Source organism: Cherax quadricarinatus, chromosome 57 (genome assembly GCF_038502225.1).
Source record: "Cherax quadricarinatus isolate ZL_2023a chromosome 57, ASM3850222v1, whole genome shotgun sequence".
Classification (NCBI taxonomy): Eukaryota; Metazoa; Arthropoda; class Malacostraca; order Decapoda; family Parastacidae; genus Cherax; species Cherax quadricarinatus.
This window is the reverse complement of record NC_091348.1, coordinates 28221825-28247578: the sequence shown is the minus strand read 5'-3', so window position 1 is coordinate 28247578 and position 25754 is coordinate 28221825. Positions and strand designations below refer to the sequence as shown.

Below are 25754 nucleotides of genomic sequence, written 5' to 3'. Positions count from 1 at the left end.
GCTAGAACTTTGGGTAGCTTTAAAAAGAAATTGGACAAATATATGAGTGGGAGGGGCTGGGTTTGATTTGTGTCATTGGGTACAGGAGTAAATTCTTGGGTAGCTTTGGGTAGTGGCCTTGTATGGGGCAGTAGGCCTTCTGCAGTGTTCCTCCATTCTTATGTTATGTTCTTATGTTCTACCTGCTACTGTAGTAAGGGATCATCTACCTGTTACTGTATATATGAAAGAGTTGCTGTCCAAAATGGTAATGTGAAGCTAACTGGTCTCCACGTCCAGTGGGACAGTATTGATGAGAGTAAGACACATGTGCAACATCTGGGTATCTTTATTGTAGACGTTTCGCCATCCAGTGGCTTTATCAATACAAATTCTAGGACATAACTTGAAGACAGTAGAACTATGTACAGAAGATGAGGTAATCAGTCCCTCAACCTAGGAGTAGGTGCGAACAGCACCATAGTCGTGGAGATTCTGAAGCAGAAGAAAGAATCCTGGCGCTTATATAGTAACGTCAGGTGAAGCAGACGAGGGCAAATTCACTGGTAGGCGGGATTCCCCAGTGGAAGTAGGTCCTTCCCAAAGAGATGGGTTAGTTGTAGTGGTAGTTGTCGTAGTCGTGAAGGTTATGTACATGTCCTCACGACTATGGTGCTGTTCGCACCTACTCCTAGGTTGAGGGACTGATTACCTCATCTTCTGTACATAGTTCTACTGTCTTCAAGTTATGTCCTAGAATTTGTATTGATAAAGCCACTGGATGGCGAAACGTCTACAATAAAGATACCCAGATGTTGCACATGTGTCTTACTCTCATCTTGTCGGTATTATATACCATTCGTACACAACTTGTCAGACACTGCAACATCATGGAATCTTAATTCTGAGGACATGTACATAACCTTCACGACTACGACAACTACCACTACAACTAACCCATCTCTTTGGGAAGGACCTACTTCCACTGGGGAATCCCGCCTATCAGTGAATTTGCCCTCGTCTGCTTCACCTGACGTTACTATATAAGCGCCAGGATTCTTTCTTCTGCTTCAGAATCTCCACGACTATGGTGCTGTTCGCACCTACTCCTAGGTTGAGGGACTGATTACCTCATCTTCTGTACATAGTTCTACTGTCTTCAAGTTATGTCCTAGAATTTGTATTGATAAAGCCACTGGATGGCGAAACGTCTACAATAAAGATACCCAGATGTTGCACATGTGTCTTACTCTCATCTTGTGATGAATGGTTTGAAAAACCGACAAGTTGAAGATTGAGACACTTATGCAGCATATGGAAATCTTTATTCAGGAAACGTTTCGCCACACAGTGGCTTCATCAGTCCAATACAAAGAGGAAGGCGTAAGGAGAGGAGGAGAATGAGGTAATCAGTCCCTCAACCTGGAGTCGATGTGTTCAGTCCATCAATCTTGTAGAATGTACAGCATATGGCCGTAGACGTGGCTTATACCAAGATACCAAGACAAAAAGAGGCATCATCATCGGGTTTTTCCTAAGAGCATACCGAATTTGTAGTCCTGAGTTTCTTGACGAGGAATGTACTTACATTCACCAAACATTCACTGAGTTACAATTTCCTTCCTTTTTTCATCAAAGACTGCAAGAAAAGAGCTCTTCAGATCATCAATTCTCCACGCATCAACACCGCTCCCAACAAAGTTATAATTCTTCCCAACAGCCAGGTTGCACTAAACGTCTCAAAAGTACTTTCACAAGCTAACACCAGAGTCGCCATCGCTTCTACCACTTCAATAAAGGATCTAACCAGGACAAAACCCAAGCACCACGAACCAGTCAATGCAGGAGTTTACACTATACCCTGTGGAGGCTGTGACAAGATATACGTAGGTGAAACAGCAAGAAACCTCGACACCCGCCTCAATGAACACATATACGCATGTAGGAACAACAACTTAAACAACGCCTGTGTACAACACCGAAATTCCACCAATCATCTTATGAAATTCAGAGACGCCCAATTAGTGATAAAAGAAACTAATTTCCGCACACGCAAGTGCCTTGAATCAGCACTGATCGCTGTTTCGAATACAATTAAACAAAACAACGGCAGCTTCACCATCTCCGAAGTCTTAGCAAGAATCCTCCTGAAAACAGTAAACCCTGCCATCACATAGTCTCTCCTGTTATACTACACAAAGCACAGAGAGTGAACACTGAAACAACCTGCCTCATTCCAGTTTATATTTGTCCAACCTATTTTTATGTTACCCAAGTAATAGCTTTTATATCCTTTTACTCATGTACGAATTAATTGCTTTTGTCACTACCACTACTACCACTACTACTACCACTAGTGAACATCGAAATGGTACCTCACTAGTATTCACCTCACTCTGAGCCTTTATATACCCTCTGTGTCCATGTATTGTTTGTAATGGCTTGATAAAGCTCCTGGAGAGCGAAACGTTGCTACAATAAATGTCACATTAGTTGCACTTGTGTCCTTTTACTTTACATACTGTAGTGAGGTGACGTGAAGCAGATGGAAGCGGGGTCATAGTGGTACCATCCACTAGTCGAAGTAGGTCTTCGTCCAAAGGTTGAACAAGTGTTGAAGAATTCTTTGTAACAAGATCCCATGATGCTGCAGTGTCCGACAGTTGTGATGAATGGTTTGAAAAACCGACAAGTTGAAGATTGAGACACTTATGCAGCATATGGAAATCTTTATTCAGGAAACGTTTCGCCACACAGTGGCTTCATCAGTCCAATACAAAGAGGAAGGCGTAAGGAGAGGAGGAGAATGAGGTAATCAGTCCCTCAACCTGGAGTCGATGTGTTCAGTCCATCAATCTTGTAGAATGTACAGCATATGGCCGTAGACGTGGCTTATATACTGTAGTGAGGTGACGTGAAGCAGATGGAGGCGGGGTCATAGTGGTACCATCCACTAGTCGAAGTAGGTCTTCGTCCAAAAGTTGAACAAGTGTTGAAGAATTCTTTGTAACAAGATCCCATGATGCTGCAGTGTCCGACAGTTGTGATGAATGGTTTGAAAAACTGATGAAGCCACTGTGTGGCGAAACGTTTCCTGAATAAAGATTTCCATATGCTGCATAAGTGTCTTACTCTCATCTTGTCGGTATTATATAAGATTCGTACACAACTTGTCAGACACTGCAACATCATGGAATCTTAATTCTGAGGACATGTACATAACCTTCACGACTACGACAACTACCACTACAACTAACCCATCTCTTTGGGAAGGACCTACTTCCACTGGGGAATCCCGCCTACCAGTGAATTTGCCCTCGTCTGCTTCACCTGACGTTACTATATAAGTGCCAGGATTCTTTCTTCTGTTTCAGAATCTCCACGACTATGGTGCTGTTCGCACCTACTCCTAGGTTGAGGGACTGATTACCTCATCTTCTGTACATAGTTCTACTGTCTTCAAGTTATGTCCTAGAATTTGTATTGATAAAGCCACTGGATGGCGAAACGTCTACAATAAAGATACCCAGATGTTGCACATGTGTCTTACTCTCATCTTGTCGGTATTATATACCATTCGTACACAACGGGACAGTATTGGTCTGATTATACACTCAGTGGCCACCTTATTAACAACAGCTGCTCGTTAATCCTGCCACTTTATTAGGTACACGTTTTTGTTAATGCAAATATCTAATCAACCAGTCACATGGCAGTATCTCTAATGACTTAAAACATGTAGATATGGTCAAGACGTTCAGATGATATTCAGACTGAACACCAGAATGTGGAAGAAATGTGATGTAAGTAACAATGACCGTGGAATGACTGCTGGTGCCAGATAGACGGGCTGGTTTGAGTATCTCAGAAACTGCTGATCTCCTGGGATTTTCGTGCAGAACAGTCTCTAGAGTTTGCAGAGAATGCTGTGAGAACTACAAATGCAGTGAGTGGCATTTCTGTGGGCAAAAACACCTTGATAATGAGAGGTGTCAAAGAATGGCCACACTGGTTCCAAACTGATAGGAAGGCGATAGTAACTTACATAATCACACATGATAGTGGTATGCACAAGAGCATCCCTAAGTGCACAACACATCGAACCTTGAAGTGGATGGGGGTACAGCAGCAGATCCCACCGGGTTCCAGTCCTGTCAGCTAAGAACAGGAAACTGAGGCTACAGTGGGTACAGACTCACCAAAATGGACATTTGAAGATTGGAAAAAACGTCGCCTGGTCTGATGAATCGTAATTCTGCTGCGAAATGCAGATGGTTGGTTCAGAATTTGACATAAACCTTGGGATGTGGCAGAAAAGGAGATTCACAGCATGAATGCGTAGCCGACACATCTGCAGCAACTGCATGATGCTATCATATCAACATGGGTCAGGATCTCTAAGGAATGCTTCCAGCACCTTGTGGAATCCATACCGCGAAGAATTCAGGCTGTTCTGGGGATGGAGGGCAAAGGGTATCTCTACTAGAAGGGTGTACCTAATAAAATGGCCACTGAATGCATATTGGTAGTAATGTCTGCAGCACTTTTGTGCAAGGTATAGCGAAATAAAACGACATTTCTTTACTGACCACAGCAAGTGGTCACTCCCAAGTAATGTGGGCGGCAGCAGAGATGGTTGTGTGTTCTAGAAACGAGAACCACCATCAACCACGTCCCTCTATCAACTTTTCTGTACTCGACTGAAGAAGCCTACTGTGTAGGCGAAACGTTTCGAAATAAAGATACCTAACTGTTGCATATGTGTCTTACCTAACAACCTGTCGGTACTTTATACCATTTTAATGTTCACGTACCTCAACAAAATTCTCTTTGACTGAAGGAACGAGCCATTGGATAAATTGTGGAACCTGGATAATATAGGTATAGGAAAGCCTATTTTTAAAACAGGGGACAAGTCGTTACCGTCAAATTACCGCCCAATAAGCCTGACCTCAATTGTAGGCAAATTACTAGAGTCAATTATAGCTCAAATTATAAGAAGCCATCTCGATAAGCATAGCTTGATTAATGATACTCAGCATGGATTCACAAGAGGCCGGTCTTGTCTAACTAATTTATTAACTTTCTTCAGTAAAGCTTTTGAGGCTGTTGACCACGATAAAGAATTTGATATTATTTACTTAGATTTTAGTAAGGCATTTGATAGAGTTCCGCACCAAAGATTGTTGAAGAAAGTAGCAGCTCATGGCATTGGGGGAAGAGTGCTCTCGTGGATCGAATCATGGCTCACAGACAGGAAGCAGAGAGTTTCCATAAATGGGGTTAAATCCGAGTGGGGATCAGTAACAAGTGGCGTTCCACAGGGATCAGTCTTGGGCCCGTTGTTGTTTATAATATATATCAATGATCTTGATGAAGGAATTACTAGTGATATGAGCAAATTCGCCGATGACACGAAGATAGGTAGGATAATTGATTCAAACGTAGATGTTAGGGAACTTCAGGAGGATTTAGACAAACTCTACTCTTGGTCAGAAAAGTGGCAGATGCAGTTCAATGTAGATAAATGCAAGGTTCTGAAGCTCGGGAGTGTCCATAACCCTAGCACTTATAAGTTAAATAATGTAGAACTTAGCCATACAGATTGCGAAAAGGACTTGGGGGTTATGGTAAGCAGCAACCTTAAACCAAGACAGCAATGCCTAAGCGTACGTAATAAGGCAAATAGATTACTGGGATTTATATCAAGAAGTGTAAGCAACAGAAGTCCAGAAGTCATACTGCAGCTTTATACATCATTAGTAAGGCCTCACCTAGATTATGCAGCTCAATTCTGGTCTCCATATTACAGAATGGACATAAATTCGTTAGAAGAGATTCAGCGTAGGATGACTAAATTAATACATAGCATTAGAAATCTTCCTTATGAAGAAAGATTGAAGACTCTTAAGTTACATTCACTTGTTAGACGAAGAATGAGGGGAGACCTGATCGAAGTGTATAAGTGGAAGATAGGTATTAATAAAGGGGATATTAACAAGGTCTTGAGGATATCTCTCCAAGAGAGAACCCGCAGTAATGAATTTAAATTAGATAAGTTTAGATTTAGAAAGGACATAGGAAAGTATTGGTTTGGAAATAGGGTAGTTGATGAGTGGAACAGTCTACCTAGTTGGGTTATTGAGGCTAGGACTTTGGGTAGTTTCAAATTTAGGTTGGATAAGTGCATGAGTGGGAGGGGTTGGATTTGAGTGGGACTTGCACATCGGAGCTTGTTTCATGGGTAGCATTGAAAGTTGGGTTGGTCAAATGTTTGTTAGTGGGATGAATTGTAAAGGACCTGGCTAGTATGGGCCAACAGGCCTGTTGCAGTGTTCCTCCTTTCTTATGTTCTTATGTTCTTATATAGCCAGTACCTCGACACTGTCAAGTATATATATGGTCAGTACTGCTCAGGATAATACGGAAATTAAATAAGCTAATCTTGCCTACCAATTATCGCATGGTTTTCGGTCAGATGAAGACTCAGATTCATGAATGAGGGAAGAGCTCAGACCTGCTGACTGTGTATTGACAAGATCATGTGTGAGCAGTTGTGCGTCTGCTTCACTGAGCAAGTGATTAATAACAAAACACAGACTGGTCATCATTTCCCTCACCATGCGGTTAACGATTCAAAGTCCATCACTTTAAATGTTGTGTATAATCGCAACGCAGCTGCATCGTGCGACGTGGCTAAACTTGATTACTGATTACAAGCAAGAGAAGCTGGATGAAGTGTTAAGTTTCACACGAACCCTTATGTCTACACATCTGACATCTTGAAGGCTTTCCTGAGAGTAGCTTTACAAGAGGGTGATACAAGTTATACCCGCTTCCAGCGCCCAGAATACCTGCATGAATCTCGGACTCCTGTGGAAAAACTACCCATTCAAGTCTGTTTTGCTTAGCGCCACATCACAATTCGTGCTGGAAGCCACACTGATCACTTATTAGAGGACATCATTAACTCTTCTCTTTATTAGTAAATGTCTACAGGATAAGGGGTTACTAGCCCATTGCTCCCGGCATTTTAGTCGCCTCATACGACACGCATGGCTTACGGAGGAAAGATTCTTTTCCACTTCCCCATGGACAATAGAAGAAATAAAGAAGAACAAGAGCTATGTAGAAAAAGGAGAAAAACCTAGATGTATGTATATATATATATATATATATATATATATATATATATATATATATATATATATATATATATATATATATATATATGCATGTGCATGTCTGTGAAGTGTGACCAAAGTGTAAGTTGGAGTAGCAAGATATCTCTGTTATCTAGCGTGTTTATGAGACAGAAAAAGAGACCAGCAATCCTACCATCATGCAAAACAGTTACAGGTTTCTGTTTCACAGTCATCTGGCAGGACGGTAGTACTTCCCTGGGTGGTTGCTGTCTACCAACCTAGACAGCGTGAGCGTGTTTGATAGGAGTGAATGGAGACGAATGGTTTTTAATACTTGACGTGCTGTTGGAGTGTGAGCAAAGTAACATTTATGAAGGGGTTCAGGGAAACCTTCAGGCCGGACTTGAGTCCTGGAGATGGGAAGTACAGTGCCTGCACTCTGAAGGAGGGGTGTTAATGTTGCAGTTTAAAAACTGTAGTGTAAAGCACCCTTCTGGCAAGACAGTGATGGAGTGAATGATGGTGAATGTTTTTCTTTTTCGGGCCACCCTGCCTTGGTGGAAATCGGCCAGTGTGATAATAAAAAAAAATCATTAACTCCTCCGAAAGTAATGCTGAGTAATTTCGTGTGGATAATCTTCAGGGAACTGTGACCACAGAGAATCATATAAGGATTCTTTATAGCAAAACACCAACACCAACATGCTGCTTGGAGGCTATAACACGAATTCAAAGTTAGATTTTCTTGCTTCTACCCAGGAAGACACCTTGAACCATAAAGGTGTTAACCTCAGACCTAAGAGTAACCTCAGTAAGAGTGGTCTGCTCTCAGAAATCTCCCAGTACTTTGATCCTTGGGACTGATTACCTCCACTATAAACGGTAAGATCCTTATCCGGGAAGCATGGAAACTAAAACAAGAGTGGGATGAGAGTTTACCTCCAGTAATGATTCAAACTTGGAGTAACGTTGCTGTAAAGTTTACCCAAATCCACCAGATTAAGTTACCCAGGCAGGTAGACCAGGAAGGTAAGTTACTCAGGCAGGTAGACCAGGAAGGTAAGTTACCAAGGCAGGTAGACCAGGAAGGTAAGTTACCCAGGCAGGTAGACCAGGAAGGTAAGTTACTCAGGCAGGTAGACCAGGAAGGTAAGTTACCAAGGCAGGTTGTTAGGTAAGACACATATGCAACAGTTAGGTATCTTTATTATGAAACGTTTCGCCTACACAGTAGGCTTCTTCAGTCAAGTACAGAAAAGTTGATAGAAGCAGAAGATACTTGAAGACGATGTAATCAGTCCATCACCCTTAAAGTTTTGAGGTGGTCAGTCCCTCAGTCTGGAGAAGAGCATTGTTCACCAAGGCAGGTAGACGAGGAAGGTAAGTTACCCAGGCAGGTAGACCAGGAAGGTAAGTTGCCCAGGCAGGTAGACCAGGAAGGTAAGTTACCCAGGCAGGTAGACCAGGAAGGTAAGTTGCCCAGGCAGGTAGACCAGGCAGGTAAGTTACCCAGGCAGGTAGACCAGGAAGGTAAGTTACCCAGGCAGGTAGACCAGGAAGGTAAGTTACCCAGGCAGGTAGACCAGGATGGTAAGTTACCCAGGCAGGTACACCAGGAAAGTAAGTTACCCAGGCAGGTACACCAGGAAGGTAAGTTACCCAGGCAGGTAGACCAGGAAGGTAAGTTACCCAGGCAGGTAGACCAGGCAGGTAAGTTACCCAGGCAGGTACACCAGGAAGGTAAGTTACCCAGGCAGGTAGACCAGGAAGGTAAGTTACCCAGGCAGGTAGACCAGGCAGGTAAGTTACCCAGGCAGGTAGACCAGGAAGGTAAGTTACCCAGGCAGGTAGACCAGGAAGGTAAGTTACCCAGGCAGGTAGACCAGGATGGTAAGTTACCCAGGCAGGTACACCAGGAAGGTAAGTTACCCAGGCAGGTACACCAGGAAGGTAAGTTACCCAGGCAGGTAGACCAGGAAGGTAAGTTACCCAGGCAGGTACACCAGGAAGGTAAGTTACCCAGGCAGGTAGACCAGGAAGGTAAGTTACCCAGGCAGGTAGACCAGGCAGGTAAGTTACCCAGGCAGGTAGACCAGGAAGGTAAGTTACCCAGGCAGGTAGACCAGGAAGGTAAGTTACCCAGGCAGGTAGACCAGGATGGTAAGTTACCCAGGCAGGTAGACCAGGAAGGTAAGTTACCCAGGCAGGTAGACCAGGAAGGTAAGTTACCCAGGCAGGTAGACCAGGAAGGTAAGTTACCCAGGCAGGTACACCAGGAAGGTAAGTTACCCAGGCAGGTAGACCAGGAAGGTAAGCCTGGCAGGTATTGTGCTGCCTCAAGCACAGCTTACACCACCATCATGATCTATTTTAACAGCAGTGAGGGGAAGCCTAACAGTCACCCTCCACACCACAGTGCCACACGTCTAACAGTCACCCTCCACACCACAGTGCCACACGTCTAACAGTCACCCTCCACACCACAGTGCCACACGTCTAACAGTCACCCTCCACACCACAGTGCCACACGTCTAACAGTCACCCTCCACACCACAGTGCCACACATCATGTCTAACAGTCACCCTCCACACCACAGTGCCACACATCATGTCTAATAGTCACCGTCCACACCACAGTGCCACACATCATGTCTAACAGTCACCCTCCACACCACAGTGCCACACATCATGTCTAACAGTCACCCTCCACACCACAGTGCCACACATGTCTAACAGTCACCCTCCACACCACAGTGCCACACATGTCTAACAGTCACCCTCCACACCACAGTGCCACACATGTCTAACAGTCACCCTCCACACCACAGTGCCACATATCATGTCTAACAGTCACCCTCCACACCACAGTGCCACACATCATGTCTAACAGTCACCCTCCACACCACAGTGCCACACACCATGTCTAACAGTCACCCTCCACACCATAGTGCCACACATCATGTCTAACAGTCACCCTCCACACCACAGTGCCACACATCATGTCTAACAGTCACCCTCCACACCACAGTGCCACACATCATGTCTAACAGTCACCCTCCACACCACAGTGCCACACATCATGTCTAACAGTCACCCTCCACACCAGAGTGCCACACATCATGTCTGTCACCCTCCACACCACAGTGCCACACATGTCTAACAGTCACCTTCCACACCACAGTGCCGCACACCATGTCTAACAGTCACCCTCCACACCAGAGTGCCACACATCATGTCTAGCAATCACCCTTCACAACACAGTGCCACACATGTCTAACAGTCACCCACCACACCACAGTGCCACACATCATGTCTGTCACCCTCCACACCACAGTGCCACACACCATGTCTAACAGTCACCCTCCACACCACAGTGCCAAACATGTCTAACAATCACCCTCCACACCACAGTGCCACACATCATGTCTAACAGTCACCCTCCACACCACAGTGCCACACATGTCTAACAGTCACCCTCCCCACCACAGTGCCACACATGTCTAACAGTCACCCACCATACCACAGTGTCATACATCATGTCTGTCGCCCTCCACACCACAGTGCCACACATGTCTGTCACCATCCACACCACAGTGCCACACATGTCTAACAGTCACCCTCCACACCACAGTGCCACACATGTCTGTTACTCTCCAAACAGTGCCACACATGTCTAACAGTCACCCTCCACACCACAGTGCCACACATCATGTCTATCAGTCACCCTCCACACCACAGTGCCACACATGTCTAACAGTCACCCTCCACACCACAGTGCCACATATGTCTAATAGTCACCCTCCACACCACAGTGCCACTCACCATGTCTAACAGTCACCCTCCACACTACAGTGCCACACATATCTAACAGTCACCCTCCACACCACAGTGCCACACACCATGTCTAACAGTCACCCTCCACACCACAGTGCCACGCATGTCTAACAGTCACCCTCCACACCACAGTGCCACACATGTCTAACAGTCACCCTCCACACCACAGTGCCACACACGAGGTCTGTCACCCTCCACACTAGAGTGCCACACATGTCTAACAGTCACCCTCCACACCACAGTGCCACACATGTCTGTTACTCTCCAAACAGTGCCACACATGTCTAACAGTCACCCTCCACACCACAGTGCCACACATCATGTCTATCAGTCACCCTCCACACCACAGTGCCACACATGTCTAACAGTCACCCTCCACACCACAGTGCCACATATGTCTAATAGTCACCCTCCACACCACAGTGCCACTCACCATGTCTAACAGTCACCCTCCACACTACAGTGCCACACATATCTAACAGTCACCCTCCACACCACAGTGCCACACACCATGTCTAACAGTCACCCTCCACACCACAGTGCCACGCATGTCTAACAGTCACCCTCCACACCACAGTGCCACACATGTCTAACAGTCACCCTCCACACCACAGTGCCACACACGAGGTCTGTCACCCTCCACACTAGAGTGCCACACATGTCTAACAGTCACCCTCCACACCACAGTGCCACACATGTCTGTTACTCTCCAAACAGTGCCACACATGTCTAACAGTCACCCTCCACACCACAGTGCCACACATCATGTCTATCAGTCACCCTCCACACCACAGTGCCACACATGTCTAACAGTCACCCTCCACACCACAGTGCCACATATGTCTAATAGTCACCCTCCACACCACAGTGCCACTCACCATGTCTAACAGTCACCCTCCACACTACAGTGCCACACATATCTAACAGTCACCCTCCACACCACAGTGCCACACACCATGTCTAACAGTCACCCTCCACACCACAGTGCCACGCATGTCTAACAGTCACCCTCCACACCACAGTGCCACACATGTCTAACAGTCACCCTCCACACCACAGTGCCACACACGAGGTCTGTCACCCTCCACACTAGAGTGCCACACATGTCTAACAGTCACCCTCCACACCACAGTGCCACACATGAGGTCTAACAGTCATCCTCCACACCAGAGTGCCACACATGAGGTCTAACAGTCACCCCCCACACCAGAGTGCCACACATGAGGTCTAACAGTCATCCTCCACACCAGAGTGCCACACATGAGGTCTAACAGTCACCCCCCACACCAGAGTGCCACACATGAGGTCTAACAGTCACCCTCCACACCACAGTGCCACACATGATATATCCTGGTGTCAGGGTACAAGAAACATGTCATCATTGTAGTAAGTGGAGTCTCCACTCCTGGTAAGTGTTACACAGTGTTCAGTGTACACACTTGTCGTGTAGCGCAGTCGGGGATGTGATACGGGAAGGCTGGTGTTTCTGGGTGGATAACTCACGTTAATTCCAAGTAATAAGTCAGAAGCTGCCAAACTTCACAGCAGCAGCAGCAAATGGTGCCAGATTGATTATCATCAGATGGTGACGTGGTGGTGGTGGTGACGTGGTGGTAGTGGTGACGTGGTGGTAGTGGTGACGTGGTGGTAGTGGTGACGTGGTGGTAGTGGTGACGTGGTGGTAGTGGTGACGTGGTAATGGTGACATGGTGGTAGAGGTGACGTGGTGTTATTGGTGACGTGGTAGTGGTGACGTGGTGATGGGAGAGAGATCAAGGTAGGGATGGATCAACACAACACCATGCAACAGTGCACAACTTCCATCATGGTTGCATGCCAAGAAGACTATAAATCACAATACTGTGACTGCAACAATTCGCACTATATAAACTGGTGCTGGCACAAGGTGACGTTTCAGTCCATCCTGGAACATAACCAAGATGATCAATGGTCCATTACAGACTGAAACGTTCCCTAAATTCGACTGGAGTTTGAGTATTAGTTGCAAGTTGCAAGACAAGTGTGGCAGCAGTACAATTGTTGCAAGACAAGTGTGGCAGCAGTACTATTGCTGTCTTACCCACGACGGATCCAGCGAGGGACTGTCTCCTCTCTGTGCTTCAGTGTCGACGCTGGAGACGGAGAGCTGAGGAGATATAGACCAACACTATCATACTGGTGATCCAGGTCACTACTCACCAGTCATGGGTCACACACATCAACACTACTATCATACTGGTGATCCAGGTCACTACTCACTAGTCATGGGTCACACAGATCAACACTACTATCATACTGGTGGTCCAGGTCAATCATGGGTCACACAATCAGGAGAACCACATGAAGGATGACACCTCTATCAACACACAGGTGACAACACAAACACCAACTGGCACAACACACACAGGTGACAACACAAACACCAACTGGCACAACACACACAGGTGACAACACAAACACCAACTGGCACAACACACACAGGTGACAACACAAACACCAACTGGCACAACACACACAGGTGACAACACAAACACCACCTGGCACAACACACACAGGTGACAACACAAACACCACCTGGCACAACACACACAGGTGACAACACAAACACCACCTGGCACAACACACACAGGTGACAACACAAACACCACCTGGCACAACACACACAGGTGACAACACAAACACCAACTGGCACAACACACACGGGTGACAACACAAACACGAACTGGTACAACACACACACAGGTGACAACACAAACACCAACTGGCACAACACACACAGGTGACAACACAAACACCAACTGGCACAACACACACAGGTGACAACACAAACACCAACTGGCACAACACACACAGGTGACAACACAAACACCAACTGGCACAGCACACAGACCTCACGACCGACAACATACAAGGTGCCAGCCTTCAAAGAGTTGCTGGACGGTGCAGAAGAGCGGGTTCAACCCAGTAGTAAGCAACTCAGCTCGCAAGCAAAATCACCTGGGGTCAGATTCCCTGGCTATGCGAGATGTATGGTCAAATCTTACACCTACTAGTAGTAAATAGGTATCTGGGTGCCTGTCGACTATTTTGGTTGGTAATCTTGGGACACTGACAGTACACCTTACATAGCTCCAGACTGTGTACTGTATACTTAAAAAACAACATGCATTCACTGTTACAAGAAAATAATGTTTAGTGACTGACACAAAGTAACAGTAACAAGACAATAACCAGGAACATTATTCAAGTAACACGCGGTCACTTAGGAGTATTACAGTTACATAAACTAAAGTGAAGAGGAACGTACAAGGGGTAGCACCGTAGCGATGATAGGCAACATAGTAGACTGTGTAGCCACGAACTATGTGGACCCACGTACTGTGTGTAGCCACGTACTGTGTGTGGCCACGTACTGTGTGTAGCAAGGCGTGGAGCCACGTACTGTGTAGCAGGGCGTGGAGCCACGTACTGTGTGTAGCCACGTACTGTGTGTGGCCACGTACTGTGTGTAGCAAGGCGTGGAGCCACGTACTGTGTAGCAGGGCGTGGAGCCACGTACTGTGTGTAGCCACGTACTGTGTGTGGCCACGTACTGTGTGTAGCAAGGCGTGGAGCCACGTACTGTGTAGTAGGGCGTGGAGCCACGTACTGTGTGTAGCCACGTACTGTGTGTGGCCACGTACTGTGTGTAGCAAGGCGTGGAGCCACGTACTGTGTAGTAGGGCGTGGAGCCACGTACTGTGTTGCAGGGTAGTGATGGCAGGCAACATAACACCAGTTTAACACAGTGCCACACACTCCACCAACAACCACAAATTTTCTGTGAGTCCAAAGCATGGGCATGAGGACACTGCTGTGGGCGTGAGAACACTGCTGTGGGCGTAAGAACACTGCTGTGGGCGTGAGGACACTGCTGTGGGCGTGGCCCCTAGCAAGATGGGAGCACTAGAAGCCTAGCACTATACACTAGCTACACCTGGGACCTCCGTCAGGTACACACACAAGATGCATACTGCACACGACAGCCAGCGTGTGACGAGAGCTAGAGCATGTCAACATCGGTAACACTGATACTTGGGGTAGCTGGATTAAATGGTGGTGATAGTGGTGGTGGTGATAGTGGTGGTGTTGGTAGTGGTGGTAGTAGTGGTGGTCACATACTGTGGGCTACCTACCAGCACAGTTCCCGTCACCCATGCCAAGGCGCTGCCCCTGACGATGGTTGGCACTGTGCCCACGCCCTCATGAGACCAAGAATGCCCAAACTGCCGCAGCCACCGCCGCTGAAACCACGGCCGCCGCCGCTGCTTCATTATACTTCAAGGAGAACCCACAGCCATCAAAAGTGTCAACAATGATGGAAGCGAACCTTCAGTGGCCGCCTCCTAGTGCTACCTTGTAGTGCAGTGCTACCATGCTACCTTGTAGTGTAGTGCTACCATGCTACTTTGAGTGCAGTGCTACCATGCTACCTTGTAGTGCAGTGCTACCATGCTACCTTGTAGTGCAGTGCTACCATGCTACCTTGTAGTGCAGTGCTACCATGCTACCTTGCAGCTTAGTGCTACCATGCTACCTTGTAGTGCAGTGCTACCATGCTACCTTGTAGTGCAGTGCTACCATGCTACCTTGCAGCTCAGTGCTACCATGCTACCTTGTAGTGCAGTGCTACCATGCTACCTTGCAGCTCAGTGCTACCATGCTACCTTGTAGTGCAGTGCTACCATGCTACCTTGTAGTGCAGTGCTACCATGCTACCTTGCAGCTCAGTGCTACCATGCTACCTTGTAGTGCAGCGCTACCATGCTACCTTGTAGTGCAGTGCTACCATGCTACCTTGTAGCTCAGTGCTACCATGCTACCTTGTAGTGCAGCGCTACCATGCTACCTTGTAGTGCAGTGCTACCATGCTACCTTGCAGCTCAGTGCTACCATGCTACCTTGTAGTGCAGCGCTACCATGCTACCTTGTAGTGCAGTGCTACCATGCTACCTTGTAGTGCAGCGCTACCATGCTACCTTGTAGTGCAGTGCTACCATGCTACCTTGTAGCTCAGTGCTACCATGCTACCTTGTAGTGCAGTGCTACCATGCTACCTTGTAGTGCAGCGCTACCACACTACCAAAAAACGCAGTGCTACCACGCTACTTTGAAGTGCTACCAGTGATAAAGGTTTTGTGTGCGAAGGGCTTAGACTTCCTGCAAGCATACAAGCATGCTGTTGGAGTTTGAGCAGAGTAACATTTATGAAGAGATTCAGGGAAACTGGTTAGCCGGACTTGAGTCCTGGAGGTGGGAAGTACAGTGTCTGCACTCTGAAGGAGGGGGTGGAGATATGTTGCAGTTTTTAAACTATAGTGTAGAGGGCGCCTCTGGGAAGACAATGATGGAGTGAATGATGATTAAAGTATCTCTTCTTTTTTGCGTCACCATGCCTTGGTGGGAAACTGCAGTGTTAGTAATAATAATTATCTCTCTCTCTCTCTCTCTCTCTCTCTCTATATATATATATATATATATATATATATATATATATATATATATATATATATATATATATATATATTAACAAGTCGGCCGTCTCCCACCGAGGCAGGGTGACCCAAAAAAGAAAGAAAATCCCCAAAAAGAAAATACTTTCATCATTCAACACTTTCACCACACTCACACATAATCACTGTTTTTGTAGAGGTGCTCAGAACACAACAGTTTACAAGCATATACGTATAAAGATACACAACATATCCCTCCAAACTGCTAATATCCCGAACCCCTCCTTTATAATGCAGGCATTGTACTTCCCATTTCCAGGACTCAAGTCCGGCTATATAAAAATAACCGGTTTCCCTGAATCCCTTCACTAAATATTACCCTGCTCACACTCCAACAGATCGTCAGGTCCCAAATATCATTCGTCTCCATTCACTCCTATCTAACACGCTCACGCACGCTTGCTGGAAATCCAAGCCCCTCGCCCACAAAACCCCCTTTACCCTCTCCCTCCAACCTTTTCGAGGACGACCCCTACCCCGCCTTCCTTCCCCTACAGATTTATACACTTTCCATGCTATTCTACTTTGATCCATTCTCTCTAAATGACCAAACCACCTCAACAACCCCTCTTCAGCCCTCTGACTAATACTTTTATTAACTCCACACCTTCTCCTAATTTCCACACTCTGAATTTTCTGCATAATATTTACACCACACATTGCCCTTTGACAGGACATCTCCAACCGCCTCCTCGCTGCAGCATTTACAACCCAAGCTTCGCACCCATATAAGAGTGTTGGTACTACTATACTTTCATACATTCCCTTCTTTGCCTCCATAGATAACGTTTTTTGTCTCCACATATACCTCAACGCACCACTCACCTTTTTTTCCCTCATCAATTCTATGATTAACCTCATCCTTCATAAATCCATCCGCTGACACGTCAACTCCCAAGTATCTGAAAACATTCACTTCTTCCATACTCCTCCTCCCCAATTTGATATCCAATTTTTCTTTATCTAAGTCATTTGATACCCTCATCACCTTACTCTTTTCTATGTTCACTTTCAACTTTCTACCTTTACACACACTCCCAAACTCATCCACTAACCTTTGCAATTTTTCTTTAGAATCTCCCATAAGCACAGTATCATCAGCAAAAAGCAACTGTCTCAATTCCCATTTTGTATTTGATTCCCCATAATTTAATCCCACCCCTCTCCCGAACACCCTAGCATTTACTTCTTTTACAACCCCATCTATAAATATATTAAACAACCATGGTGACATTACACATCCCTGTCTAAGACCTACTTTTACCGGGAAGTAGTCTCCCTCTCTTCTACATACCCTAACCTGAGCCTCACTATCCTCATAAAAACTCTTTACAGCATTTAGTAACTTACCACCTATTCCATATACTTGCAACATCTGCCACATTGCTCCTCTATCCACTCCATCATATGCCTTTTCTAAGTCCATAAATGCAATAAAAACTGCCCTACCTTTATCTACATACTGTTCACATATATGCTTCAATGTAAACACTTGATCTACACATCCCCTACCCACTCTAAAACCTCCTTGCTTATCCATAATCCTACATTCTGTCTTACCTCTAATTCTTTCAATTATAACCCTACCGTACACTTTTCCTGGTATACTCAGTAAACTTATTCCTCCATAATTTTTACAATCTCTTTTGTCCCCCTTCCCTTTATATAAAGGGACTATACATGCTCTCTGCCAATCCCTAGGTACCTTCCCCTCTTTCATACATTAAACAAAAATACCAACCACTCCAACACACTATCCCCCCCCCCCCTGCTTTTAACATTTCTGTCATATATATATATATATATATATATATATATATATATATATATATATATATATATATATATATATATATATATATATATATATATATATATATATAAGACAGAGAGGATTGGGAGGGGGGATAAATGAAGTATAAACTGGGCAGTAAGCACCAACACAATCACTGTACAAGCACAGAATGAGGGTGCTACATAGTGCAACGGACCAGTGAAGTAGCAGCAGCAACACACACACAATAAGAGGCATTCCTGAGCTTCCCCAGCGCTCGGGCTTAATGCCCAAAGCTAGGGTGTAGCTCCAAAAGGATCCTGTAGTCCTTGCTGCCTTTGCACCTCCTGACATCGTCTGCTGCTATGCAGCTGCCACACCCTTCAAGCCCAGTGTGGGCGGGGTTTGTGGCAGCTCAAGTTGCTTAGCTTCTCCTTCCGAGCCCCGTGGGGGCGGGTAATGGGGCTAGGCCTGGGACAGCTAGTCCCAGAAGATGAGGAGGTACTTGTACCTCCTCCTATGGCAGACACTGGTCTGAGACACTCCCACGACAGGGAGCCAAGGCCGGGCCACCTCTTGCAAAAAGTCCGCGCCATTATACCGGCGAATCTACAAAGAAGGGTGCTACACTAGCTAACTAGGTAGCACCATCATGCTATACTAGCTACCTAGGTAGCACAATCATGCTATACTAGCTACCTAGGTAGCACAATCATGCTATACTAGCTTAGGTAGCAGCAGGGTTCAAGTCCCGCCCGTGGTATGGTTTGTTTGCAATCGTGTCATTACGATTTCGTGAGCCATATTGGTCGACAGACTGAGGGTGTTACACATTTACTGAGTCTTGGATCCTGTGAGAGTGAAGAGTTGAACACCATTACGCAGGGTACTGCACTGTTGTAATAAATATGTAACGTGGAGTGTTGGTAGTGTAGTGAAGGTCCATAAAAATAGTGTTGATGCTTAAGTGGACGCAAAGTGAACGGCAGGTGGACACCCAGCAAGGAATGGGGCCATCAATAAGAGCAATTAATATTTTATTCTTCTGTAGCCTAATGACCCGTATGGGTTTAGCACTTAGTTCTGACTGTAACAAAACACGTATGGCCTAACTTTAAGTACCTGGTAAAGGTATACTGGTCTATTTTCTTGGTAACAGTGTTGCGTTACACACAGCATTACTTAACGTAGTGTTATATTTTTGTACACGTTAGTTTATCTGTATCTCCGAAAAATATTGTCCGGCCGGTAAGCAATTTTGGCGAATCTGTCTTTGTGGTTCTACGGTGATGCATTTTGTTTAATATTTTCAATGCTCCTAGACAAGACTCTGCACTCCTGCCTGGCGCTACCTGAAAAACCTGACCCACACAAACCTCTGACTGATAACCTGACGCTGCTGAACCTGATGTTTTAACTTCAGCAGTAATGTTAACACTTGGCACTGTCTGTCACTGGACAGAGAGAGAGAGAGAGAGAGAGAGAGAGAGAGAGAGAGTACACCACGAAGGCACGGTCACCAGACATTACAGTAATACTGTCACCAGACACTAGAGAGTGACACTGTTGCCAGTCACTAGACAGTGACACTGTTACCAGACACTAGACAGTGAAATTGTTACAAGACACTAGAGTGACACTGTTACCAGACACTAGACAGTGACACTGTTACCAGACACTAGACAGTGACACTGTTATCAGACACTAGACAGTGACACCGTTACCAGACACTAGAGAGTGGCACTTCCTGGCTCTCTGCAGTTAAAAGGATAACTACCGAAGTGCTGGGTGCCTGCAACCCACCCAGACCCACCCACCCACCCACTCCTGTCTCCTCACACAGCCCCGCCCACCATTTTCCTCTCTCTCTCTCTCTCTCTCTCTCTCTCTCTCTCTCTCTCTCTCTCTCTCTCTCTCTCTCTCTCTCTCTCTCTCTCTCTCTCTCTCTCCTGTACATTAACAGCCTCATTCAGGCAGGCAAATCTGCAGACCAGCAGAATGCAGAGAGAACCTTCACAGTCTGCAGAATCCTAAACAACTGAGAATGCTTCAAGTTCCTCCAATTGTACTCCTTGAATCACAGGCGAGAAAGATACATAGTACTCTATGAGTCGAACATTTTAGCCTGGGACTGGCCCCAAACCTGTTGACTAAAACCACTCCCTACAAAACCAAGAGAGACTGTGCGAAACGTCTTCAATGAGAAACAGACGTGTAGTGAACATACTAAGTGATAACTGAATAATTGTAAGAGGACCAAGACTCTTCAACGCCATCCCTTCACACATGAGGGGAGTTACCAACAGACCCCTGGTTGTCTTCAAGAGGAAACACTTATGTTCATGTCACTTCCTGATCAGCCGGGCTGTGGTACATATGATGGACTTGGTGTAGCTCGTACTAACAACCTGGCTGATCAAGCCATCCACTGGGAGCAGACAGCGGGGGTGTTGACCCCCGAACACTCCACCCATCCCGCCCTAGGAACACCACCCAACCCACTTAGCAACACCACCCATCCCACCCTAGCTCCAGGTGTGACAGTCTTGGCTGGGTCAGTCACTGCTCCAGGTGTGACAGTCTTGGCTGGTTCAGTCACTGCTCCAGGTGTGACAGTCTTGGCTGGGTCAGTCACTGCTCCAGGTGTGACAGTCTTGGCTGGGTCAGTCACTGCTCCAGGTGTGACAGTCTTGGCTGGGTCAGTCACTGCTCCAGGTGTGACAGTCATGGCTGGGTCAGTCACTGCTCCAGGTGTGACAGTCTTGGCTGGGTCAGTCATTGCTCGTCACTGCTCCAGATGTGACAGTCTATGGAACAAATGGTATGCAACAACATGATATAAACGAGACAAATAATGCAGTACAGTCAGTATCATGTCACAAAAAGATCTGTCTGTGACTTGTTACACACCTCCTGTTGTGACACTGTTTGAAGTTCTGTGACTAACAGAGAAACAAGGATGATCCTTCTAGCAAGAGTACATACCAGCATTCTACAGAGTACATACCAGCACTCTCCAGAGTACATACCAGCACACTCCAGGCCTTGAGGTGTAGGATGAGAGACCTCGCTACTGAACACTTAAGTGTTCTTCTTGACGTGAATGAAGCAAGCAAACCCGCCCACTTACACTCAGTCAATATACGAAGTCAAACTCAACACAACACTTACAGTTAAAGTCAGTCAAACTCTTGAAAACACTTACCCATCAGTCGTGCAAGCAAGGTTTACAAGTGATCAACAATACAGACGGCCACTAGCACTGTTCCAGCCCTTCCAGTACATCAATGTTTACAAGTGATCAACACTACAGACGGCCACTAGCACTGTTCCAGCCCTTCCAGTACATCAATGTTTACAAGTCATCCATCATACAAACGGTCACTAGTACTGAGCCAGCCCTTCCAGTACATCAATGTTTACAAGTGATCCATCATACAGACGGTCACTAGCAAGGCTCCAGACCTTCCAGTACACCGATCCATCATATAGTCACTAGCTAGGCTCCAGACCTTCCAGGATATTGATCCATCATACAGACGGTCACTAGCAAGGCTCCTGACCTTCCAGTACATTGATCCATCATAGTCACTTGCTAGGCTCTTGACCTTCCAGTACACTGATCCATCATACAGATAGTCACTAGCAAGGCTCCTGACCTTCCAGTACATTGATCCATCATACAGTCATTAGCAAGGCTCCAGACCTTCCATACATTAATCCATCATATAGTCACTAGCTAGGCTCCAGACCTTCCAGTACATTGATCCATCATACAGACGGTCATTAGCAAGGCTCCTGACCTTCCAGTACATTGATCCATCATACAGTCACAAGCTAGGCTCCAGACCTTCCAGCACATTGATCCATCATATAGTCACTACCTAGGCTCCAGACCTTCCAGTACACTGATCCATCATACAGACGGATACTAGCAAGGCTCCAGACCTTCCAGTACATTGATCCATCATATAGTCACTAACTAGGCTCCTGACCTTCCAGTACATTGATCCATCATACAGTCACCAGCTAGGCTCCTGACCTTCTAGTACACTGAATCCATCATACAGACGGTCACTAGCAAGGCTCCTGACCTTCCAGTACACCGATCCATCACAGTTACTAGCAAGGCTCCAGACCTTCCAGTACATTGATCCATCATACAGTCACTAGCAAGGCTCCTGACCTTCCAGTACACTGATCCATCATACAGTCACTAGCAAGGCTCCAGACCTTACAGTACATCGATCCATCATACAGTCACTAGCAAGGCTCCAGACCTTGCAGTACACCGATCCATCATATAGTCACTAGCTAGGCTCCAGACCTTCCAGGATATTGATCCATCATACAGACGGTCACTAGCAAGGCTCCTGACCTTCCAGTACATTGATCCATCATAGTCACTTGCAAGGCTCCTGACCTTCCAGTACATTGATCCATCATAGTCACTTGCTAGGCTCCTGACCTTCCAGTACACTGATCCATCATACAGATAGTCACTAGCAAGGCTCCTGACCTTCCAGTACATTGATCCATCATACAGTCATTAGCAAGGCTCCAGACCTTCCATACATTAATCCATCATATAGTCACTAGCTAGGCTCCAGACCTTCCAGTACATTGATCCATCATACAGACGGTCAGTAGCAAGGCTCCTGACTTTCCAGTACATTGATCCATCATACAGTCACAAGCTAGGCTCCAGACCTTCCAGCACATTGATCCATCATATAGTCACTACCTAGGCTCCAGACATTCCAGTACACTGATCCATCATACAGACGGATACTAGCAAGGCTCCAGACCTTCCAGTACATTGATCCATCATATAGTCACTAGCTAGGCTCCTGACCTTCCAGTACATTGATCCATCATACAGTCACCAGCTAGGCTCCTGACCTTCTAGTACACTGAATCCATCATACAGACGGTCACTAGCAAGGCTCCTGACCTTCCAGTACACCGATCCATCACAGTTACTAGCAAGGCTCCAGACCTTCCAGTACACCGATCCATCATACAGTCACTAGCAAGGTTCCTGACCTTCCAGTACACTGATCCATCATACAGTCACTAGCAAGGCTCTAGACCTTACAGTACATTGATCCATCATACAGTCACTAGCTAGGCTCCAGACCTTCCAGTACATTGATCCACCATACAGTCACTAGCTAGGCTTCAGACCTTCCAGTACATTGATCCATCAGTCACTAGCTAGGCTCCAGACCTTCCAGTACAATGATCCATCATACAGACGGTCAGTAGCAAGGCTCCTGACTTTCCAGTACAATGATCCATCATACAGTCACTAGCAAAGCTCCAGACCTTCCAGTACATTGATCCATCATACAGTCACTAGCTAGGCTCCTGACCTTCCAGTACATTGATCCATCATACAGTCACCAGCTAGGCTCCTGACCTTCTAGTACACTGAATCCATCATACAGACGGTCACTAGCAAGGCTCCTGACCTTCCAGTACACCGATCCATCACAGTTACTAGCAAGGCTCCAGACCTTCCAGTACATTGATCCATCATACAGTCACTAGCAAGGCTCCTGACCTTCCAATACACTGATCCATCATACAGTCACTAGCAAGGCTCCAGACCTTACAGTACATTGATCCATCATACAGTCACTAGCAAGGCTCCAGACCTTGCAGTACACCGATCCATCATATAGTCACTAGCTAGGCTCCAGACCTTCCAGGATATTGATCCATCATACAGACGGTCACTAGCAAGGCTCCTGACCTTCCAGTACATTGATCCATCATAGTCACTTGCAAGGCTCCTGACCTTCCAGTACATTGATCCATCATAGTCACTTGCTAGGCTCCTGACCTTCCAGTACACTGATCCATCATACAGATAGTCACTAGCAAGGCTCCTGACCTTCCAGTACATTGATCCATCATACAGTCATTAGCAAGGCTCCAGACCTTCCATACATTAATCCATCATATAGTCACTAGCTAGGCTCCAGACCTTCCAGTACATTGATCCATCATACAGACGGTCATTAGCAAGGCTCCTGACCTTCCAGTACAATGATCCATCATACAGTCACTAGCAAAGCTCCAGACCTTCCAGTACATTGAGCCATCATACAGTCACTAGCTAGGCTCCTGACCTTCCAGTACACTGATCCATCATAGAGACGGTCAGCAGCAAGGCTCCTGACCTTCCAGTACAATGATCCATCATACAGTCACTAGCAAAGCTCCAGACCTTCCAGTACATTGATCCATCATACAGTCACTAGCTAGGCTCCTGACCTTCCAGTACATCACACAGTTTATATCCCAGTAAGACCCACAACCTCCAGAATTTATTCTCGTTTTAAATATATTTTTTCTTCCTTTAGATCACTTAATGAATCTAAACTTTCTAGAAAGAAGTGTTTACAAGAAGTGTTAACACAGAAGTGTTTACACAGAAGTGTTAACACAGAAGTGTTTACACAGAAGTGTTAACACAGAAGTGTTTACAAGAAGTGTTAACACAGAAGTGTTTACAAGAAGTGTTAACACAGAAGTGTTTACAATAAGTGTTTACAGAAAGTGTTGACTCGTAGCCGGTAAAGATTAACATAACCAACATATACTAAAGAGGTAAACAACAGTCATATAAAAGCTGTCAGCTCTTATAAAAACTGTCAGCCCTCTTATAAAACTGTCAGCTCTTATAAAAACTGTCAGCCCTCTTATAAAACTGTCAGCTCTCTTATAAAACTGTCAGCTCTCTTATAAAACTGTCAGCTCTCTTATAAAACTGTCAGCTCTCTTATAAAACTGTCAGCTCTCTTATAAAACTGTCAGCTCTCTTATAAAACTGTCAGCTCTCTTATAAAACTGTCAGCTCTCTTATAAAACTGTCCGCTCTCTTATAAAACTGTCAGCTCTCTTATAAAACTGTCAGCTTTCTTATAAAACTGTCAGCTCTCTTATAAAACTGTCAGCCCTCTTATAAAACTGTCAGCTCTCTTATAAAACTGTCAGCTCTCTTATAAAACTGTCCGCTCTCTTATAAAACTGTCAGCTCTCTTATAAAACTGTCCACTCTCTTATAAAACTGTCAGCTCTCTTATAAAACTGTCAGCTCTCTTATAAAACTGTCCGCTCTCTTATAAAACTGTCAGCTCTCTTATAAAACTGTCAGCTCTCTTATAAAACTGTCAGCTCTCTTATAAAACTGTCCGCTCTCTTATAAAACTGTCAGCTCTCTTATAAAACTGTCAGCTTTCTTATAAAACTGTCAGCTCTCTTATAAAACTGTCAGCCCTCTTATAAAACTGTCAGCTCTCTTATAAAACTGTCAGCTCTCTTATAAAACTGTCCGCTCTCTTATAAAACTGTCAGCTCTCTTATAAAACTGTCCGCTCTCTTATAAAACTGTCAGCTCTCTTATAAAACTGTCAGCTCTCTTATAAAACTGTCAGCTCTCTTATAAAACTGTCAGCTCTCT

General features: G+C 45.7%; 1 protein-coding gene across 7 annotated transcripts in view; it reads right to left on the bottom strand.

Annotated features, from left to right (window-relative positions):
* The window catches only part of LOC128693578 (myosin heavy chain, skeletal muscle), a 136722-nt gene that overhangs the window by 47097 nt on the left and 63871 nt on the right, over positions 1 to 25754 (bottom strand). For 4 of the 7 annotated variants that reach the window (XM_070097434.1, XM_070097436.1, XM_070097435.1 and 1 more), the window contains exon 2: positions 13038 to 13103. The exons of 2 other annotated variants lie outside the window; for them this stretch is intronic. In XM_070097434.1, the coding sequence (XP_069953535.1) occupies positions 13038 to 13103 (66 nt within the window). Of the gene's footprint in view, positions 1 to 13037; positions 13104 to 14264; positions 14313 to 25754 lie in introns of those variants that run through there. One more of the 7 variants, XM_070097439.1, reaches the window with a different exon arrangement.